Genomic DNA, 16,038 nt, shown 5'->3' with positions numbered 1-16,038 from the left:
TGGCTTTGTGGCAATCGAGATGAACATCCCAGAAGAGGGAGTGTTCAACAGGGCCACATGCTGCCTATAGTTCACAGCAGACAAGGACTGAGAGCTAGATTAGCGCACAACATCACTGATAACCTCCATCAGAAGCATCTCTGGGTGGAATGGTGGGGGTAAGAGTCTGACTGCAGGGTTTAAGACCTGGGAAGAGAGGGATTTAAGAAGTTTGTGAATATTTCCAATTCACAGGCGAGGAGACAGTCTCAGGGGACAGGACGTACGAGGTCAGTGATATACACACTTGACACATACATAATCCTTAATGGATCCATCTGGGAAGCAAGAGAGGGAATGCAGTCAAGATTTAAAGAGAGACTTGACACCTTCCACTATTTTTTCCTTTAACAAGAGCACCTTCTGAGGGGAGAAAAGACCTCAAGTCATGAATGACGAATGTTCTAGAACCAAGAAGTAGGGGTGGAAGGCAAGCCCTTGTGCAGGGAAGGTAGCAGCAGCACTGTCTTGTGTACCATTATCCCTCAATGTGTGCACTCATCTGAGTATGAGGTATACCTGTGAATGGCAGGTAAGGGGCCAGTCCCACCGCCAAACTGAATACCTCTTACACAGGTGCTCCCTGGAGCCCACAGAACATCCTCTAGGTTATTTAAGGGACTAATTCTCATAAGTCTGCTTATTTCTTCCCCATACCTGCTAAAACCTTGCAGTCACATGCATCAAGGCTAACTGCCATAACCAAGAAAATGCACAGAGCAACACAAGGAGGTGACCAGTCTACACCAACTGAGAGGAGCCCCAGGCTCCTGAGGGGCATACATTTCTGTTAACCACGTCCACACCTACCCCAAATTAAGCGTGCACTTCACAGCACCATGCCCCAATGCCACAAACCATTTTTCTAGTGTACTTCAGCACCATGCAGGAAGAGGCAATATGGAGTCAGAGAAGGAACTCTGACCTTGAAAGGGAGGAGACATGGGTTCTGGTGCTGGCTGGCTCTACCATAAAAGCTGTGTGAAAACGGCCAAGCCCCTTTTATAAGTACGTAAAAGAATGGACCTCATCCGGACTTTGTGTTTCAGAGTTCCAGTGTCCTCTTATGGACAGAGCACAGAGGTTAAAAGAATGGGTTTTGGAGTCAGGCTGCTTGGGTCTACTGCTCATTAACTATTTTATTTAACTTTCTAAAATCTCATTTTTAGTATCTATAAGATGTGGATAACAGTACATATCCCACGAAGAACTATGAAAATAAAGTGCCTAGTAATGGCGTGCACTCTCCACTACCTATCATAATAGTATGAGAAAGCTGTCTTCCAAGATGCATTCAATAACTAACTCCCTATCTGCAAAGAAGACATATTATTAGTAAGCTTCTGATAAAGATGTATATCAGATCAGCTGAAGTCATGTCAAGAACAAAGAAAATCACAATTTAGTTAGTAAAAAAAGCCAGAAGATTCAAAAAATTAAAAGCAGAAGTGAAATACTGTGACATATGAGGTATACCTTGAACAGGGATCTCCCCATAGTTTGGTCTCTTATCTGACAGCGCTGTCAGAGGTTTGGATGTAGATATTGGTCCACTTATGGAATGTCTCTGAAATCATAAGATACACAGTGTCAATGTTAGGATAAATCTAGAGCTGGGACCCACAAATAAAGTCAGTGTTGCAGAGAGTAATATTTAGTTATGAATCTGCATCATTCTTTCCATACTATTATAGTAAGACTAAAACACACACACACACACACACACACACACGGATATAATGTGATCAATATACTATTTTAAAAATTCATACAGAAATATCCCCCTGTGCCCATTACTCAGTTCTCCCCAATGGTAACGTTTATACCACACTATCACAACTAGGATACTGACACTGATACAGTCAAGACACAGAACAAGGATGGCCCTTTAATAATTATACCTTCCCCCCCTTTCCCAATTCCAGAGCACTGACCCCTGGCAACCACTGGTATTCTGAGTGTGATCTCATTATTTTGTTTAAAGAGAATTCTTGGGGCACCTGGGTGGCTCAGTCAGTTGAGCATCTGCCTTTGGCTCGGGTCATGATCTCAGGGGTCCTGGGATCAAGCCCTGCCTTGGGCTCCCTGCTCAGTGGGGAGCCTGTTTCCCCCTCTCCCTCTGCCTGCCACTCTGCCTGCTTGTGCTCTCTGTCTGTGAGAAAGAAAAAAGAAAAGAATAGAAAAGAAAATAATTTGAAAAAAAAGAGAATTCTTAACTCTTATGCACCAACTGGCGAAATATGGAAGTGTTCCTACTAAAAGGGACCCAGTAAAACATATCATCTAATTCAGTGCCACTACGATGGCTTTGCCACTGGCTTCCTCATCTCCGGTCGGATACATGCATCCTCTGCGTGCAGCCACAAGTATCTGCCACAAATACTTAAAATCTCTCAGTTCCTTGGTTTCATCTCCTGCCACCTCTGTGTAATGCTCAAATACCACTAAACTATTCACTTCCACACAGACCATGGTGTTTACCATCACTGTCCTTTCTGTCACGCTTATTTTCCCGGCTTTTCCCTAGCCCTTTTTTATCTAGTCAACCTCTAACTACTCATTTCATATTCCCAGCAGAAAAGTGCAAGGTTCAGCCTCTTCATATCCTTACCAACACTTAAAGACTGCCTTTAATTTTAGCCATCCTAAAAGGTACATAGTGGGATCTTACTGTGAATCTAATTTTTCCTTCCCCAGCAACTAATGATGTTGAACATCTTTTCATGTGTTTACTGGCCATTTGTGCATCTTCTCCTAGGAAGGGACTTTTAGGGATGCCGGGGTGGCTCAGTCAGTTAAGTGTCTGCCTTCAGCTGGGGTCATGATCCCAGGGTCCTGGGATTGAATCCCACATCACGAGGGGGTCGCCCTTCTCATCGGGGAGCCTGCTTCTCCCTCTCCCTCTCTCTCTCTCTCTCTGCCCCTCCCCCTGCTTGTGCTCTCTTATTTTCCCTCAAACAGATAAGTAAAAAAAAAAAATCTTAAAAAAAAAGAGAAAAACTTTAAAAATCTTTTTGTTCACTATTTATTGGTTTGTCTTCAATCAAGTTGAAGACATCTTCTTGGAATACAGTGTTTTGACAGATAAGTGTACTGTGATTACATTCTTCTGAGTCTAGAACTTATCTTTCATTTTCTTAATGTCTCTCAGAGAAGTTTCAAATTTGATGCCCATTTATTAATTTTCTTTCATGGCTCCTTTTTTTTTGTGTCCTAAATAGAAATCTTGGCCTTCTTGAATGATTTTCTCTAATGTTTTCATCTAGAAGTTCTGTAATTTCAGCTTTCCCATGTAGGTCTACAATTAATTTTTATAAATGCCATTACATAACAGTTGTGGTTACCTCAACCGTTATTTTTTTTTTTCCATATGGATTCTAGCTATTCCAGAATCCTTTGCTGGAAAGGCAACCTCTCTCCCATTGAATTACCCTGGCACCTCTACTGAAAATCCATTTACCTATTTTCTGGATTTTCTATATAATCCACTGGTATGATGTCTACATTGAAACTTACATCAGTAAGTGCAGCTGCTGGTACTCTGGCTATTTGTGGGATAGGGAGTTTATCAGCTTAATGAAGATTTCATATAAACAAACAAATAAATAAACTTAGTCATTACCCTACTGCCTTGATTACTCTAAGTGCCTAAATCGGGTAGTATACATCCTCCAAAGTTGTTTCCTTTTGTATCCCCCAATGCTTCGGATATTCAGGATCCTTTGCATTTCTACACAAATTTAAAATTGTATTATCAATTTCTACAAAATAGCATGCAAGACTGTCACTGGGATTGTGTTGAATCTACAGATCAATGTGAGGGAGAGCTGTAAGATAATAATATTGAGTCTTCCAGTCCATAAATATATCTCTCCATTTATTACTTAATTTCTCTCAGCAATATTTTATACTTTCCGTTATACAGATATTGCATAGCATTTTATTAAATATACTGCTAATTATTTTGATTTTCAATTGTTCACTGGAGTGACTAGATCTAAGAGAGAGCAAGAAGAATCCTCAAGACAGAAGCTAATCTTTTTATAACCCTACCTGGTGACATTCCACCCCTTTTCCCATACTCTATTTTCATCAGAAGTGAATCACAAAGTCCAGCCAACACTCAAGAGGAGTGGATTCCATAAGAGTGTGACTTCTAGGAAGTGAAAGTCACTGAGAAGCATTTCAGAGGCTGAGTACCCCAGTTACTTATGGATCTCCTTGGCCCTTTGGAGGTTAATTTTTAAGGTCTTTTAGGGCAGGTCTAGCATCTATTTACCTGTGAGCTGCAATGCAGTTCTACTTTATAGTGTGGCCCTAAGGGGTCTCAAAGGAATACTCCAAGTATTCCAAGATTTCTCCATGGTGACCAGCAGGAACTCAAATGATTCCCTGCCCTGTACCAACTATGGGAGGAAGTGTTTACCTAACAGCTCCCTGGTAATTCTTCTTTCCTGAGAAACTGTTCTGACTTAGCCTTGTGGGGGTTCACCCTGTGCCCGTGCAGACTGGCATTCAAGCAAAGACTCACAGGGATGCCTTTGCGGAGGCCCTTCCTGTGTGTAGTTTCCTCCTCCCAGGTCCTCTGCCCTGAAGGTTCTAGCACTCTCATTCTTCCTGAACAATGATCTGTGTCTCTTCAGACCCATCTAGTTCCCCCTTCCTGGCCCCATCTAGCTTCATCCCCTACTGCACCACCATGTGGAACCTCCCAACAGGAAAAGTAAGAGCCCAGCAGGACTTTCTCCATTTTTTTTTTTTAATTTTTATTTTTATTTATGATAGTCACAGAGAGAGAGAGAGGCAGAGACATAGGCAGAGGGAGAAGCAGACTCCATGCACCAGGAGCCCGACGTGGGATTCGATCCCGGGTCTCCAGGATCGCGCCCTGGGCCAAAGGCAGGCGCTAAACCGCTGCGCCACCCAGGGATCCCCGACTTTCTCCATTTTTAAACTTTTATTCAAAAACCACTGTCTCCTACTGCCTGTTGTACATGTCTGAATATAATTGCTTCCTATAATTTGGCCAGTGTTTGAGCTGCCTGAGGTGGCAGGGTAATCCAGCCTGTCACTCCCTCACCACCAGCAGTAGAATTCCCACTCAGGGAGTTTTGAAAAACTAACAATCCCAATCTTAGGCCCTATTCCCTAGAGATTCTCGTTCACTAGGATGAAGCCTGGGAATCCATGTGTTTAAAACCTCTCCCACATGGTTTTTATGCACAATTAGGTTTGAGAAGCATTGTGCTAACTAACCAAGTACTAAAAAGCTACTGAATGTGACTTATAATTGTTAACTTTTTTCAAGTTAGATGAGATTTTTCATCTACTATCTTTACAAAGATATACAAAGTCATGCTTTGAATATTAAACTTAACCAACAAATACCACTTAAAGAAATTTCACCTTATTTGAAGTTTATATTTTACATCTTGGGGTCTACAGAAAAATTTGATTAATAGTGAGCCTATAAAAAGCATTAAATCTATAGTGGGATTGGAATTCCCTTGCCTTCCTTGTAAATTAAGAGCATTAAACACCTTCTATACACATGCAAATGCAGAACCATTGATTTGTAAATTACAAATGCAGAAGGACTGTACTTTTACCCTAAACTGCACACAGGAAAAAGTTAAAAAGTAAAAAAAAAAAAAAAAAAAAAAAGGTTAAACAAAACACAAAAAACCCCAACAGATTCACTTGTAAAATACATGGCCACTAGTTAACAAAGCACAAAAATCTCCACTGAAAAATAAAATGCCCCCAAACCCTATTTTAGTTTTAGGGAAGAGGTGTGGCCAAGACTACCCTGTATCAAAGAGTACTAGGTTTAAGGCCATTTTTTCTTTGGCTACTCTCACTTACATGGAAAAACTCTACCACAGCCACTGTTTCCAAAAGCACCTGACCAACAAGGGCACAGTGAGAGGGCCTCATGAGCACGACAGAGCAATAGCCTTCTGTCTTGTTGTGGTCTCCATTTCCATAGTGACCAGAAAAGCGACCTCAGAGATTTGTTGAAATGGACCAGCAATGCCCTTGTGCTAGACTGCTAGAAAAATGGCCCATATTGAACCTTCTGCAGAACCTTTCCACTCTGAATCTGGACTAGCATTATGACGTGGTTGGAGCTTGAGACACCACACCACGAACGAACCACATGGAGAGAGTGGCCCAGCCATCCCTGCTGAGCCCAGCCCCCAGTCCACCCTATGGCTAAGTGCAGCTGCAAGAGTGAGCCCACACAAAGTCAGCAAAGAACTGCCTAGTCAACACAGAAATGTGAAAATTTCTGTTCTAAACCACTAAGCTTTGAAGTGATATGTTAGGTAGTGGAGGCTGACACATGCCAACTACATACTCTGATGGTGCCTGAAGCCACACTGCCCAGGTTCAAATCCCATTTTACCACTTCTTCATTATATGACCCTCAGCAAGTTGCTTAATCTTTCTCGGCCTCAGCTGCCACATGTGAAAACTAGTGGTAAGAATAGTACCTGATACCAATAGAGCTGTTGTGAGGATTAAATGAATTCACATCATAAAGCATTTGGAAGAGTGTAGAACACATAGCAAGTGCTCAATACTTGTTAGCTATCATTATTACTAGAGACTTTCAAAAGACTAGTAACACAATGGACATTTTCATAATATATCTCAATTAAGGATATTTACATGATTTTACAACCCTAACTACATTCCTCACAAGGTGTGCCCCCCTAATGTAAGTGCAAAGGACTTTTCGGAGGACAGACTTCCAGATGCTAAGGACCCCACAGCCTCTACAGTAACAGACACTTACCTGCATAGGTGAGACTGCTGCAGCAGGAGGGGTTTTCATTGGACTTGGACTTAAAGGCGTGCGAGGAATCGCGGCCGCAGTAGGGTTTGGTACTACAGAAACAAACAAACATTGAATGTATCATGGTAGAGTGGAAACTTTCATAACTGGTCTCCCGTAAAGGATCCCCCAGACCATTCAATGCTCAGGCTCCCCTGGAAACTGTTCTGACTGATGCCTAGCATCTATGGCACACTCACAGCTGTGCCTGGCAGGTGATGCTTCTCCTGCCACTAGGTGGACTCTCTGTTCCTTAGAGTAGTTGTGTTGATTCCCAACCTGATTATGCCAGTCATTTCGTTTTTGCCATTTCATTAATTTAGGTAGTTAAAGAGCTCCACGAGCCAATGAAATATAAGTTCAAAAAACCCAAGAGGAGTATTTCTGTAACTGCATCAGGCGAGAAGCCTAGCCCACGGTCGGTGTGCATTCCACGAAGGAACACTGGAAAATAAAAACAAAAATGAAGGAACACTGGGCTCCCATTCATCTTTTCTCATCTCTTCCTATGGGGTTCATCACTTTACTTCACAAGTACTTTCTGATTTGCATTTAATGCATAGATGTACAATTATTCACTTACTCCTCCGTATCCCTCTTTAAACTATGCAAAAGTAAGATCCATAATTTATTCACTTCCAGATACTTAGGCTTGGCACAGATTTTGGTAGAGGGTGCATAAAAAATGGTTATTTGTTTGAAGCTAAATTAAAATCAAAATGGGACACAAAGACAAAATCAGGCATGTCACACAGTGGGGAAAACATGAAGAAGTAGATCATGGTGGACCTTTTTATGCAACCAAGTACTTATATTTAATTTGCTATTTTTAGATGCATTCTTTTATTGAAATAATATTCACATAATAGGGGTGCCTAGGTGGCTAAGGGTCTGCCTTCAGCTCAGGTCATGATCCCAGCCAGGGTCCTGGGATTGAGCACCACATTGGGCTCCCTGCTCAATGGGCAGTCTGCTTCTTTCTCTCCACTGTTTGTGGTGTTTTATGCGTTCTCTCTCTCTCAAAAAGATAAAATCTTAAAAAAAAAAAAAAACTCACATAGTAGAAAGTAAATAATTTTAAAATGTACATAGTTCAATGGCATCTAGTACATTCACAATATTGTACACCCATCATCACTTCTACCTAGTTCCAAAATATTCCAGTATCTGTTAGGCAATCATTCTCCATTTATCTCTTCCTCAGTCCCTGGCAACAGCCAAACTGCTTTCTGTCTCTATGCATAGACTTACCTATTTTCCATACTTCATATAAGTGGAATCTTATAATACACAGCCTTTTGTGTCTGGCTGCTTTTACTTAGCATGTCTTACACATGGTAGTATACATCAGTACTTCTTTCATTCCTTCCTATGTCTGAATAATATTCCATCAGATGGATATACCATATTCTGTTTAACCATTGATGGACATCTGGGCTGTTTCCACATTTTGGCTATTGTGAATGATGCTATCATGAACACTCACGTACAACTATTTGAAGACTTCTGTTAACTACTTTTGTGTATATAATTTAGCAGTGGGACTGCTGAGTCATTTAGATATATCTTGTAAAATAATGTTTTTAAAAAAGATCGGAATAGAGCAGATTTATCTTTTTGCATTAAAGCTCATTTCATTAATATTCTGAATAACTACATGACTTTAAATTTAGTAAAGCACTCCATTATCATTTCATTTTAGAAGCACAGATTTTTGTGAGCCTTTCTTTCATTTTATCCCATCATATTACCCAGAGGTAGCCATTAACAATAGTTCCAAGTGCATCATCTTTCTTGTACTTTTAATGCAAAAATCTATGTACTTAAAAAACAAAATGAGATCACACTATATAATACTGGTCTACAACTTATTACAAAGGACTGCAGTATTTTATACATCAGTACTTCGAAATCTACCTCAACCTTATTAAAAAATGCACGGTATTCTATTGTACTAATGGGTCATAACTGACTTATTAATGTTTTTAATGGGCACTTGAGCAATATCTAGGTTTTCAAACAATCCTATACTGAAAACTTTCTGTGTATATCTGTATCTATATGTATATCTATATATCTTTATAAACTTGTGCCTGTATGATGTATAAGAACTTCAGGATCTATGAATATGGCATTGTAAATTGGAAGTTACTGTCTTCCAAAATATCTGTATCAATAGTGTAAGTATGTGACTTTTGATCTGATTTTAAGCCAAAGAAAACTAATTTGTGTGTAGTCATAGAATACAGATTATAGAAACTCTACTATTAAGTGAATTAGAATAAAGCCTGTCATGAAGTTTAAAGAATTTTTAAAATAACTTTTAGGACACATTACATTCAGTTATTTTTCTGGAAAAAAAAAATTTTTTTAAGGATTTATTTATTTGAGAGAGTTAAGCTAATTCTGCACTGAGTGTGGAGTCCAACCTGAGGCTTAATCTCATGATCCTGAGATCATGACCTGAGCGAAAACCAAGAGTCGGATACTTAATTAACTACCTCACCCACGTGCCCCTCCACTTTTAAAAGATTTTTTTACAAAGATTTATTAAAAAAAAAAAAAAAGAGGGCAGCCCGGGTGGCTCAGTGGTTTAGCGTCACCTTCGGCCCAAGGTGTGATCCTGGAGACCGGGGATCGAGTCCCACATCCGGCTCCCTGAATGGAGCCTGCTTCTCCCTCTGCCTGTGTCTCTGCCTCTCTCTCTCTCTCTGTCTCTCATGAATAAATAAAAAAATTTAAAAAAAGAAAAAGATAATTATCTGAAAGAGAAAGAAAGCAATCTCCCGCTGAGTGCAGAGCCCGATGCAGGGCTCAATCCCATGACCCATAAGATCATGACCTGAGCCAAAAACAAGAGTCAAACGTTTAACCGACTGAGCCACCCAGGTAACCCAAGATTTTATTTTTTTAAGTATTCTCTACATCTAACATGGAGCTCAGACTCACAACCTCAGGATCGAGAGTAATGTGCTCTACCAACTGAGCCAGATGGATGCCTCCATTTAGTTTTTTTTAAAAACGACATCCCTGACAGAACATGAGAAACTCCTAACTCTGGGAAACGAACTAGGGGTGGTGGAAGGGGATGTGGGTGACTGGGTGACAGGCACTGAGGGGGGCACTTGATGGGATGAGCACTGGGTGTTATTCTATATGTTGGCAAATTGAACACCAATAAAGAATAAATTTATTAAAAACAACAACAACAACAATAAAAAAAACGACAACCCTTTCCCTTTCCCAAAGCTGAAGGGGTTAAAGAGATAAAAAGGAGCCAGTCACTTGAAGGTGGGAAGAGTGAGCTTCCAGGTAGAGAAGATATGAAGCCTGTGCTATATGAACCCTGGTCTGTTTTGGGACCTAAAGTCTAGTGTGGTGGGAGTAGAAGAAGGGCAGGGGAAGAGTGGCTCAACTGCAGTAAGAGGAAGGCAGGGTCAGATTATGCAGGCATCTGGGGATCTGAATTTCATTGTAACTATAATAAAGCAATTAAAGGAGTTTAAGCAAAAGATCTTTCTGTCATGAAATGAAATGGAGAGACTAATTAGGAGGTCACTGAAATTAGAAGCTGATGGTGGCTTGTACTAGCAGTTGATTGTGTGCTAGAGATAGAAGCAGACAGAGCAAAGATGTGCATGCTGGAGGCTAGATCCACATGACCTGTTAATGGATTAGATGTGGAGGTGAGAAAAGAAGAAGGATTTAAGGGAGACGGAAGATTCCTGAATCTCTGATTTAAGTAACTGGGCAGGAACACAGGGGAAGCCTGAAGCTCAGGGACAGGAGTGCAGTTTTGGACATAAGACATCTGGGAGATACCTGAGTGTCAATGTTAAGGAGGCCTTTGGATTTATACACCTACAGGAGTTCAGAGGAAGGGAAAGGACTGAATTCATACATTTGGAGTTTTCAGGCATTTCTTTTAGAAGACACTCAAAGCCCCAGAACTACATGAAGACATTTCTGTGAGAGGCAAGGCACCAAGTCTGAGAGCAAGATCCTCTGAAGCTGAATAGATCCCAAGTCTCCTAAAATTCACCTGATAGTAAGACTAAGTCATTAATGCTACATGAAATTTGATGAGGCTCAGAGAGTAAGATGGTAAAGAATACCAAACCAGATCAGAGAACAGATGGTAAGTGAATGACAACTGCCTGCCTTTAGCATAAGATATAAGAAATTACCTTGTGATGCACTGTCAAATGACTTGATGAGGGTTTTCACCGTAGGGGTTGGCTCAGAGGAAGTTGAGGACCTTCTACTCAGTCCCATCCCTTGCCTTAAGGCTGCCAAATCTCTTTCAACAGCATTCATGTAGTTGTATACCCGGCCTCGCTCCTCCTCTTGCCTGAAAACGATAGTGAAATCAGGCATTTTTACACATATACTAGCAAATACACATTTTTACCTCCCTACTGAAAAGCATTAAAAAGTATCACTTTTAAAAAAGACAATATTAGTAGAAGCTGAGTAAATTACCTAGTCTAATATTCTCATTTGTTTCATAAGTTCCAGGAAATGATATTAAAATTTTTATATCAGGTTGTACTAAATAGGCTTAAAAGTAACCATCAGAATCCATTTTCATCTGAGTAAGTGTAAGGTGAGGACATCGGTAATCAATTAGTAGTAAAATGGAAAGTGGACTAGCCAAAAAGATCCTGACAGAACTGTGGATCTTGAGGTTCTGTCCTGCTCTAAGGAGTCTGAAAATTCACCAGTATACGGATTATTTATACTGTCCCTATCTAATATGCCATGCATAGATATGGAAATACAAAAGAAATGAAATCAAAGCTCATATTCTTAAAAAAAAAAAACAAAAAAAAAAACTCTGCTGTAGTCTCCAAATAGAATTTCTACAAAGGAAAAAAAAAATCTGGGCCCATATTAGTAACATGAGTCTCCGAGATGCTCAGTGTGATGGATCATGAGTCATCTAAAAAAATCAATTACATTTTATTTCTGGCCAACTCTAATTCACTGAGCTGACTAACACATCAGTTTTTATCTGGAACGAGATTTCAGTTGCAGAGTTTGTACATGTCATATAACCATCAAGTAAGTTTATAGGGGGACAAAATTAAGCCAGTCCTTGGGAAGATGGTAGCTATTTGGTAGCTATTTGACTCTTCTGACAGTTTTTTTTTCCTCCAGATCTACCATAAGGTCTCATGCTTAGAAGTTTTAACAAAGACTCTTTAACAGTGATTATCAGACCTTTTTGGCCTTGGAGCCCTTTTCCACTCTTTTTTTTTTTTTTTTTTAAGATTTTATTTATTTGAAAAGAGTGACCAAGAGACAGAGCATGAACAGGGGCAGAGGGAGAGGGATAAGTGAACTCCCTGCTGAGCAGGGAGACGGACAAGGGGCTTGATCCCAGGACCCCAGGACTATGACCTGAGCCAAAAGCAGCTACTTAATCAACTAAGCCACCTCCCAGCCTTTCCACTCTTAAAAATTACTCAAGATCCCAAAAAGCTTTTCTTTATGTAGCCTATGTCTACTGACATTTATCATAATGGAAATTTAAACTAAGACATATTTAAAATACTTAATTCATCTAAAAACAAAAATAAACCCAGGACTTATCAGTATAAAATATTTTTATGAAAAATAATTATTTTCCCAAACCAAAAAAAAAAGGAAGAAGAGGTAGTAGAAGAACAGCAGCGTTTTTACACTTTTGCATATCTCTTTAATGTCTGGCTTAACAGAATACTGTTACATTCTCATTTCTTCTTCTGTATTCAATCTATTCTGAGGTTAAAAAAAAAAAAAAAGAACAAGGCTAACAGATACACAGCAGTTGAAAAAGAAAAGACTGTTTTAATGATCTTAAATAATTGTGGCTTTTTAGACAACCGAGGCCATTTTCCTTGATACTATACCAAAATGTAGTAAGTGGTAATTACTTAAAAGTTAGTTGCAATGTGGAATTTGAAACCATATAAATAAACTTTTCCTACTCTGTCCATTAAAAATCCTCTAGTCTATCTTATACTTGAAATGGATCTTTTACCGACATGTGACTGTGTAACATTACGCATTAGTCATACTGAAAATATTGGTTTACTGAGTTACACGAATTTTCCAAATGTTGACATCTGTCATTATATGATTTATTATTTAAAAGTCACATTTGTTAATATCACCAATGATCTCATCAGGAAACTCTTTAAATATACGAAGCTGCCAAGCTTGTGATGGCAGATACAAGTTTTCTAAAATCCTAACATTGACTTGAAAGCCCACATTTTAGCACTGGCAACAAATACAGTCAGTTGTTTTCCTTTCCTTTCCCTAAGAGTGACAGTCTCTCTTAATTCATTTTTAAGGAATATCCACCAAATAGCAAAGTCTAAATATCTATTGTTTGTTAGTCAGAAAACAGCTTAAACTAAAATAACCACAGAGCACTCTCCTTGAGACAACCTCATGCCTGGATATACAATAATACAGCGGAAGTGCTTTATGTATACTTCTCATTCATCACAAGGAATGCTAAACAGAGGGACGCCTGTGACTCAGTGGTTGAGCATCTGCCTTCTGCTCAGGGTATGATCCCAGAGTCCCAGGATCGAGTCCCACAACGGGCTCCCTGCATTGGAGCCTGCTTCTCCTCCCTCTGCCTATGTCTCTGCCTCTGTCTCTCATGAATAAATAAATAAAATCTTTAAAAAAAAATTTAGAAAAAGGAATGCTAAAAAGAGTATATATACTCAAGGACCAAGATTTAGTAAAATTAATTTACTGCTTCTTCAAGGATATCTTTAGGACCTGATGGAATGATTCTTCAAGAGAAGAATCTCACTCAGGTTACCTTTAGAATGAAACATTTCCAGGGGTGCCTGGGTGGCACAGTCGGTTAAGCATCCAACTCTCGGTTTTGGCTCAGGTTGTGATCTCAGGGTCCTGAGATCGAGCTCCCAAATGGGCTCCCGCACTTAGCACAGAGTCTATTTGAGATTCTTCCTTCCCCTCCTTCTGCCCCTCCCCGCCGAGCACTCTCTCTCCCAAATAATCATTTTTTAAAAAGAATGAAGTATTTCTGATACACCATTCCTTTAACAGTATACGGAAAAAAGGTAATGTAACATATGAGTCTTTTACCAAGTGGAGAAACAATAATCTTCCACTGCATTCCATGTTCTACTTAAGGAAACCAAAGAAAAATGTTTGTTTATTTTTTAAAGATTTTATTTATTTATTCATGAGAGACAGAGAGAGAGAGAGAGAGAGAGAGAAGAGAGAGAGAGAGAGAGAAAGAGAGAGAGGCAGAGACACAGGCAGAGGGAGAAGCAGGCTCCATGCAGGGAGCCCAGTGTGGGACTTGATCCTAGGACTCCAGAATCACACCCTGAGCCAAAGGCAGACACTTAATCGCTGAGCCACCCAGGCGTCCCTGAAAAATGGTTTAGTAATACTTTTCTCTGGACCATACACTAGAGCTAGGCAACAATAAAACACGATAACTTTCCAACAATATCCTGTTTTAAGTGAGCTCCACACCCAGCATGGGGGCTTGAACTCACGACCCTGAGATCAAGAGTCAGACGCCCAACTGACTGAGCCACCCAGGCACCCCAAAAATATTTTTCTAAAATTTTTCCTATGTCTACCTAAGAATTAGTTAAAGTGGTGAATAATCAAATACTTTTTTTATAAAGTTAACTCTATGCCCAACTTGGGGCCCCAACTCATGACCCCAAGATTAAGTCATATGCTGTATTGACTCAGCCAGTCACGTGCCCCTGAATAACTAAATTCTCAATAATAACTTCAACACAAAAACTACTCCCCACTACTCATTAGATGGAATCTCACTGAGGAACTCAGAGCATATCACAAATGTCATCTCACCTAATATTTTATATTGGTTCCCAATGATTTCTGTTAGATGGGAAAAAGTATTACTATGGAGATTCAGAGTGTTGTAAGTATAAAACAAGTGAAAACTCCTCAAAGTGAGTAATGGAGAAAAACTCACTTCACATTCTTTACTTGGGTCTCTAATAATATTAGTTATTAAAGTATACTTATCATTGCCCTGGTCACTGTGCAGAGAGATCTCCTTTAAGCCTTATAGTAACACTGTAAAGCAGGTAGTACGGTCTCCATGTTAACAATAAGCAAAATGAGGCTTTGGGAAGTTAAGGGTCCTAACCAAGATCACACAGCTAATAAGAGGCAGAACTAGATAGGAGTCAAGCCTGTCTGCCTCCACAGTACACATTCTTAATCAGAGGCTATCAATCTAAAGAAAAGTAACAGCTGGAGTGTGGTGATACAGGAAAGGAGGGAACTAGAAGGTACCTTGTGCCAGGGACCATTCGGCCGTTTCCCCCTCCCCCAAATTGTTAATTATGGATACTGACAACAACTCTGAAAGATCCATATAGACTGCTATTTTACAGGTGTCATAAAACGAGGCCAGAAAAGTTGAATAACTTCCACTAGGATCCACACTCACACTAGAGTCAAATTTCACATTCTTTCCATAATACCACATCATAAAATTGGGATTTTAAGTGTTCTCTATGAAAATATAAGTACACAATTGGTTTTTCAAAACATACTTGCGTGACTTTATTTCCTCCAATTCTTTTGTGAGTTTTTCATTTTTTTCTTGAGCCTCATGTAACCGGCGCTTCAGATCACCAATCTCCTCTTGGGCTTCAGATTTAATGTCATTTGCAATGACCACAGCAGTCTGGAGATCAGCTTGAAACTGCCGCCATTCTGCAGATTCTTCCTACATTAAAAAACTAAATTTTTATTTCCAAAAGAGAGCAATACTTACTTAAAAATAATAAAATTTGTTTATGATTGGACTGTAATGCACGGTCCCAAATAATGATTAATTTCTTTTAAATCCCAGAGAATTGCTATTATTATTTCTAATAGGTAACAGGTAATACAATTATTAGTAGTGAACTTGTTCTTAATGAGGAAGAGACTTTCTGTTGATCTGCCTGCTGAGGCATCAAGCACCAGAGTGCTCAATCAATATTAATGACAATAATGTCAAGCCTCTCTTCCTTATGCAAGTTTGTAAGTCTAATGAAAATAAACACATCATTCAAAATTTATAGCACTTAAAAAAAAATTTATAGCACTTTACCTCTGAAAAGCTGAAGAAAGTAGATAATGGT

The 16,038-nt window shown here is 39.5% G+C and overlaps 1 protein-coding gene across 1 annotated transcript in view; it reads right to left on the bottom strand.

Annotated features, from left to right (window-relative positions):
* The window catches only part of SPECC1L (sperm antigen with calponin homology and coiled-coil domains 1 like), a 99,581-nt gene that overhangs the window by 48,169 nt on the left and 35,374 nt on the right, over window positions 1-16,038 (bottom strand). The window contains 4 exon segments of the mRNA NM_001048114.1: window positions 1,516-1,606; window positions 6,842-6,933; window positions 11,068-11,231; window positions 15,463-15,638. Of these exon segments, the coding sequence (NP_001041579.1) occupies window positions 1,516-1,606; window positions 6,842-6,933; window positions 11,068-11,231; window positions 15,463-15,638 (523 nt within the window).

The sequence above is a fragment of the Canis lupus genome, chromosome 26, assembly GCF_011100685.1.
Source record: "Canis lupus familiaris isolate Mischka breed German Shepherd chromosome 26, alternate assembly UU_Cfam_GSD_1.0, whole genome shotgun sequence".
NCBI classification, from domain to species: Eukaryota; Metazoa; Chordata; class Mammalia; order Carnivora; family Canidae; genus Canis; species Canis lupus.
The sequence above is the reverse complement of the archived record's forward strand: the minus strand, read 5'-3'. Positions and strand labels throughout refer to the sequence as shown.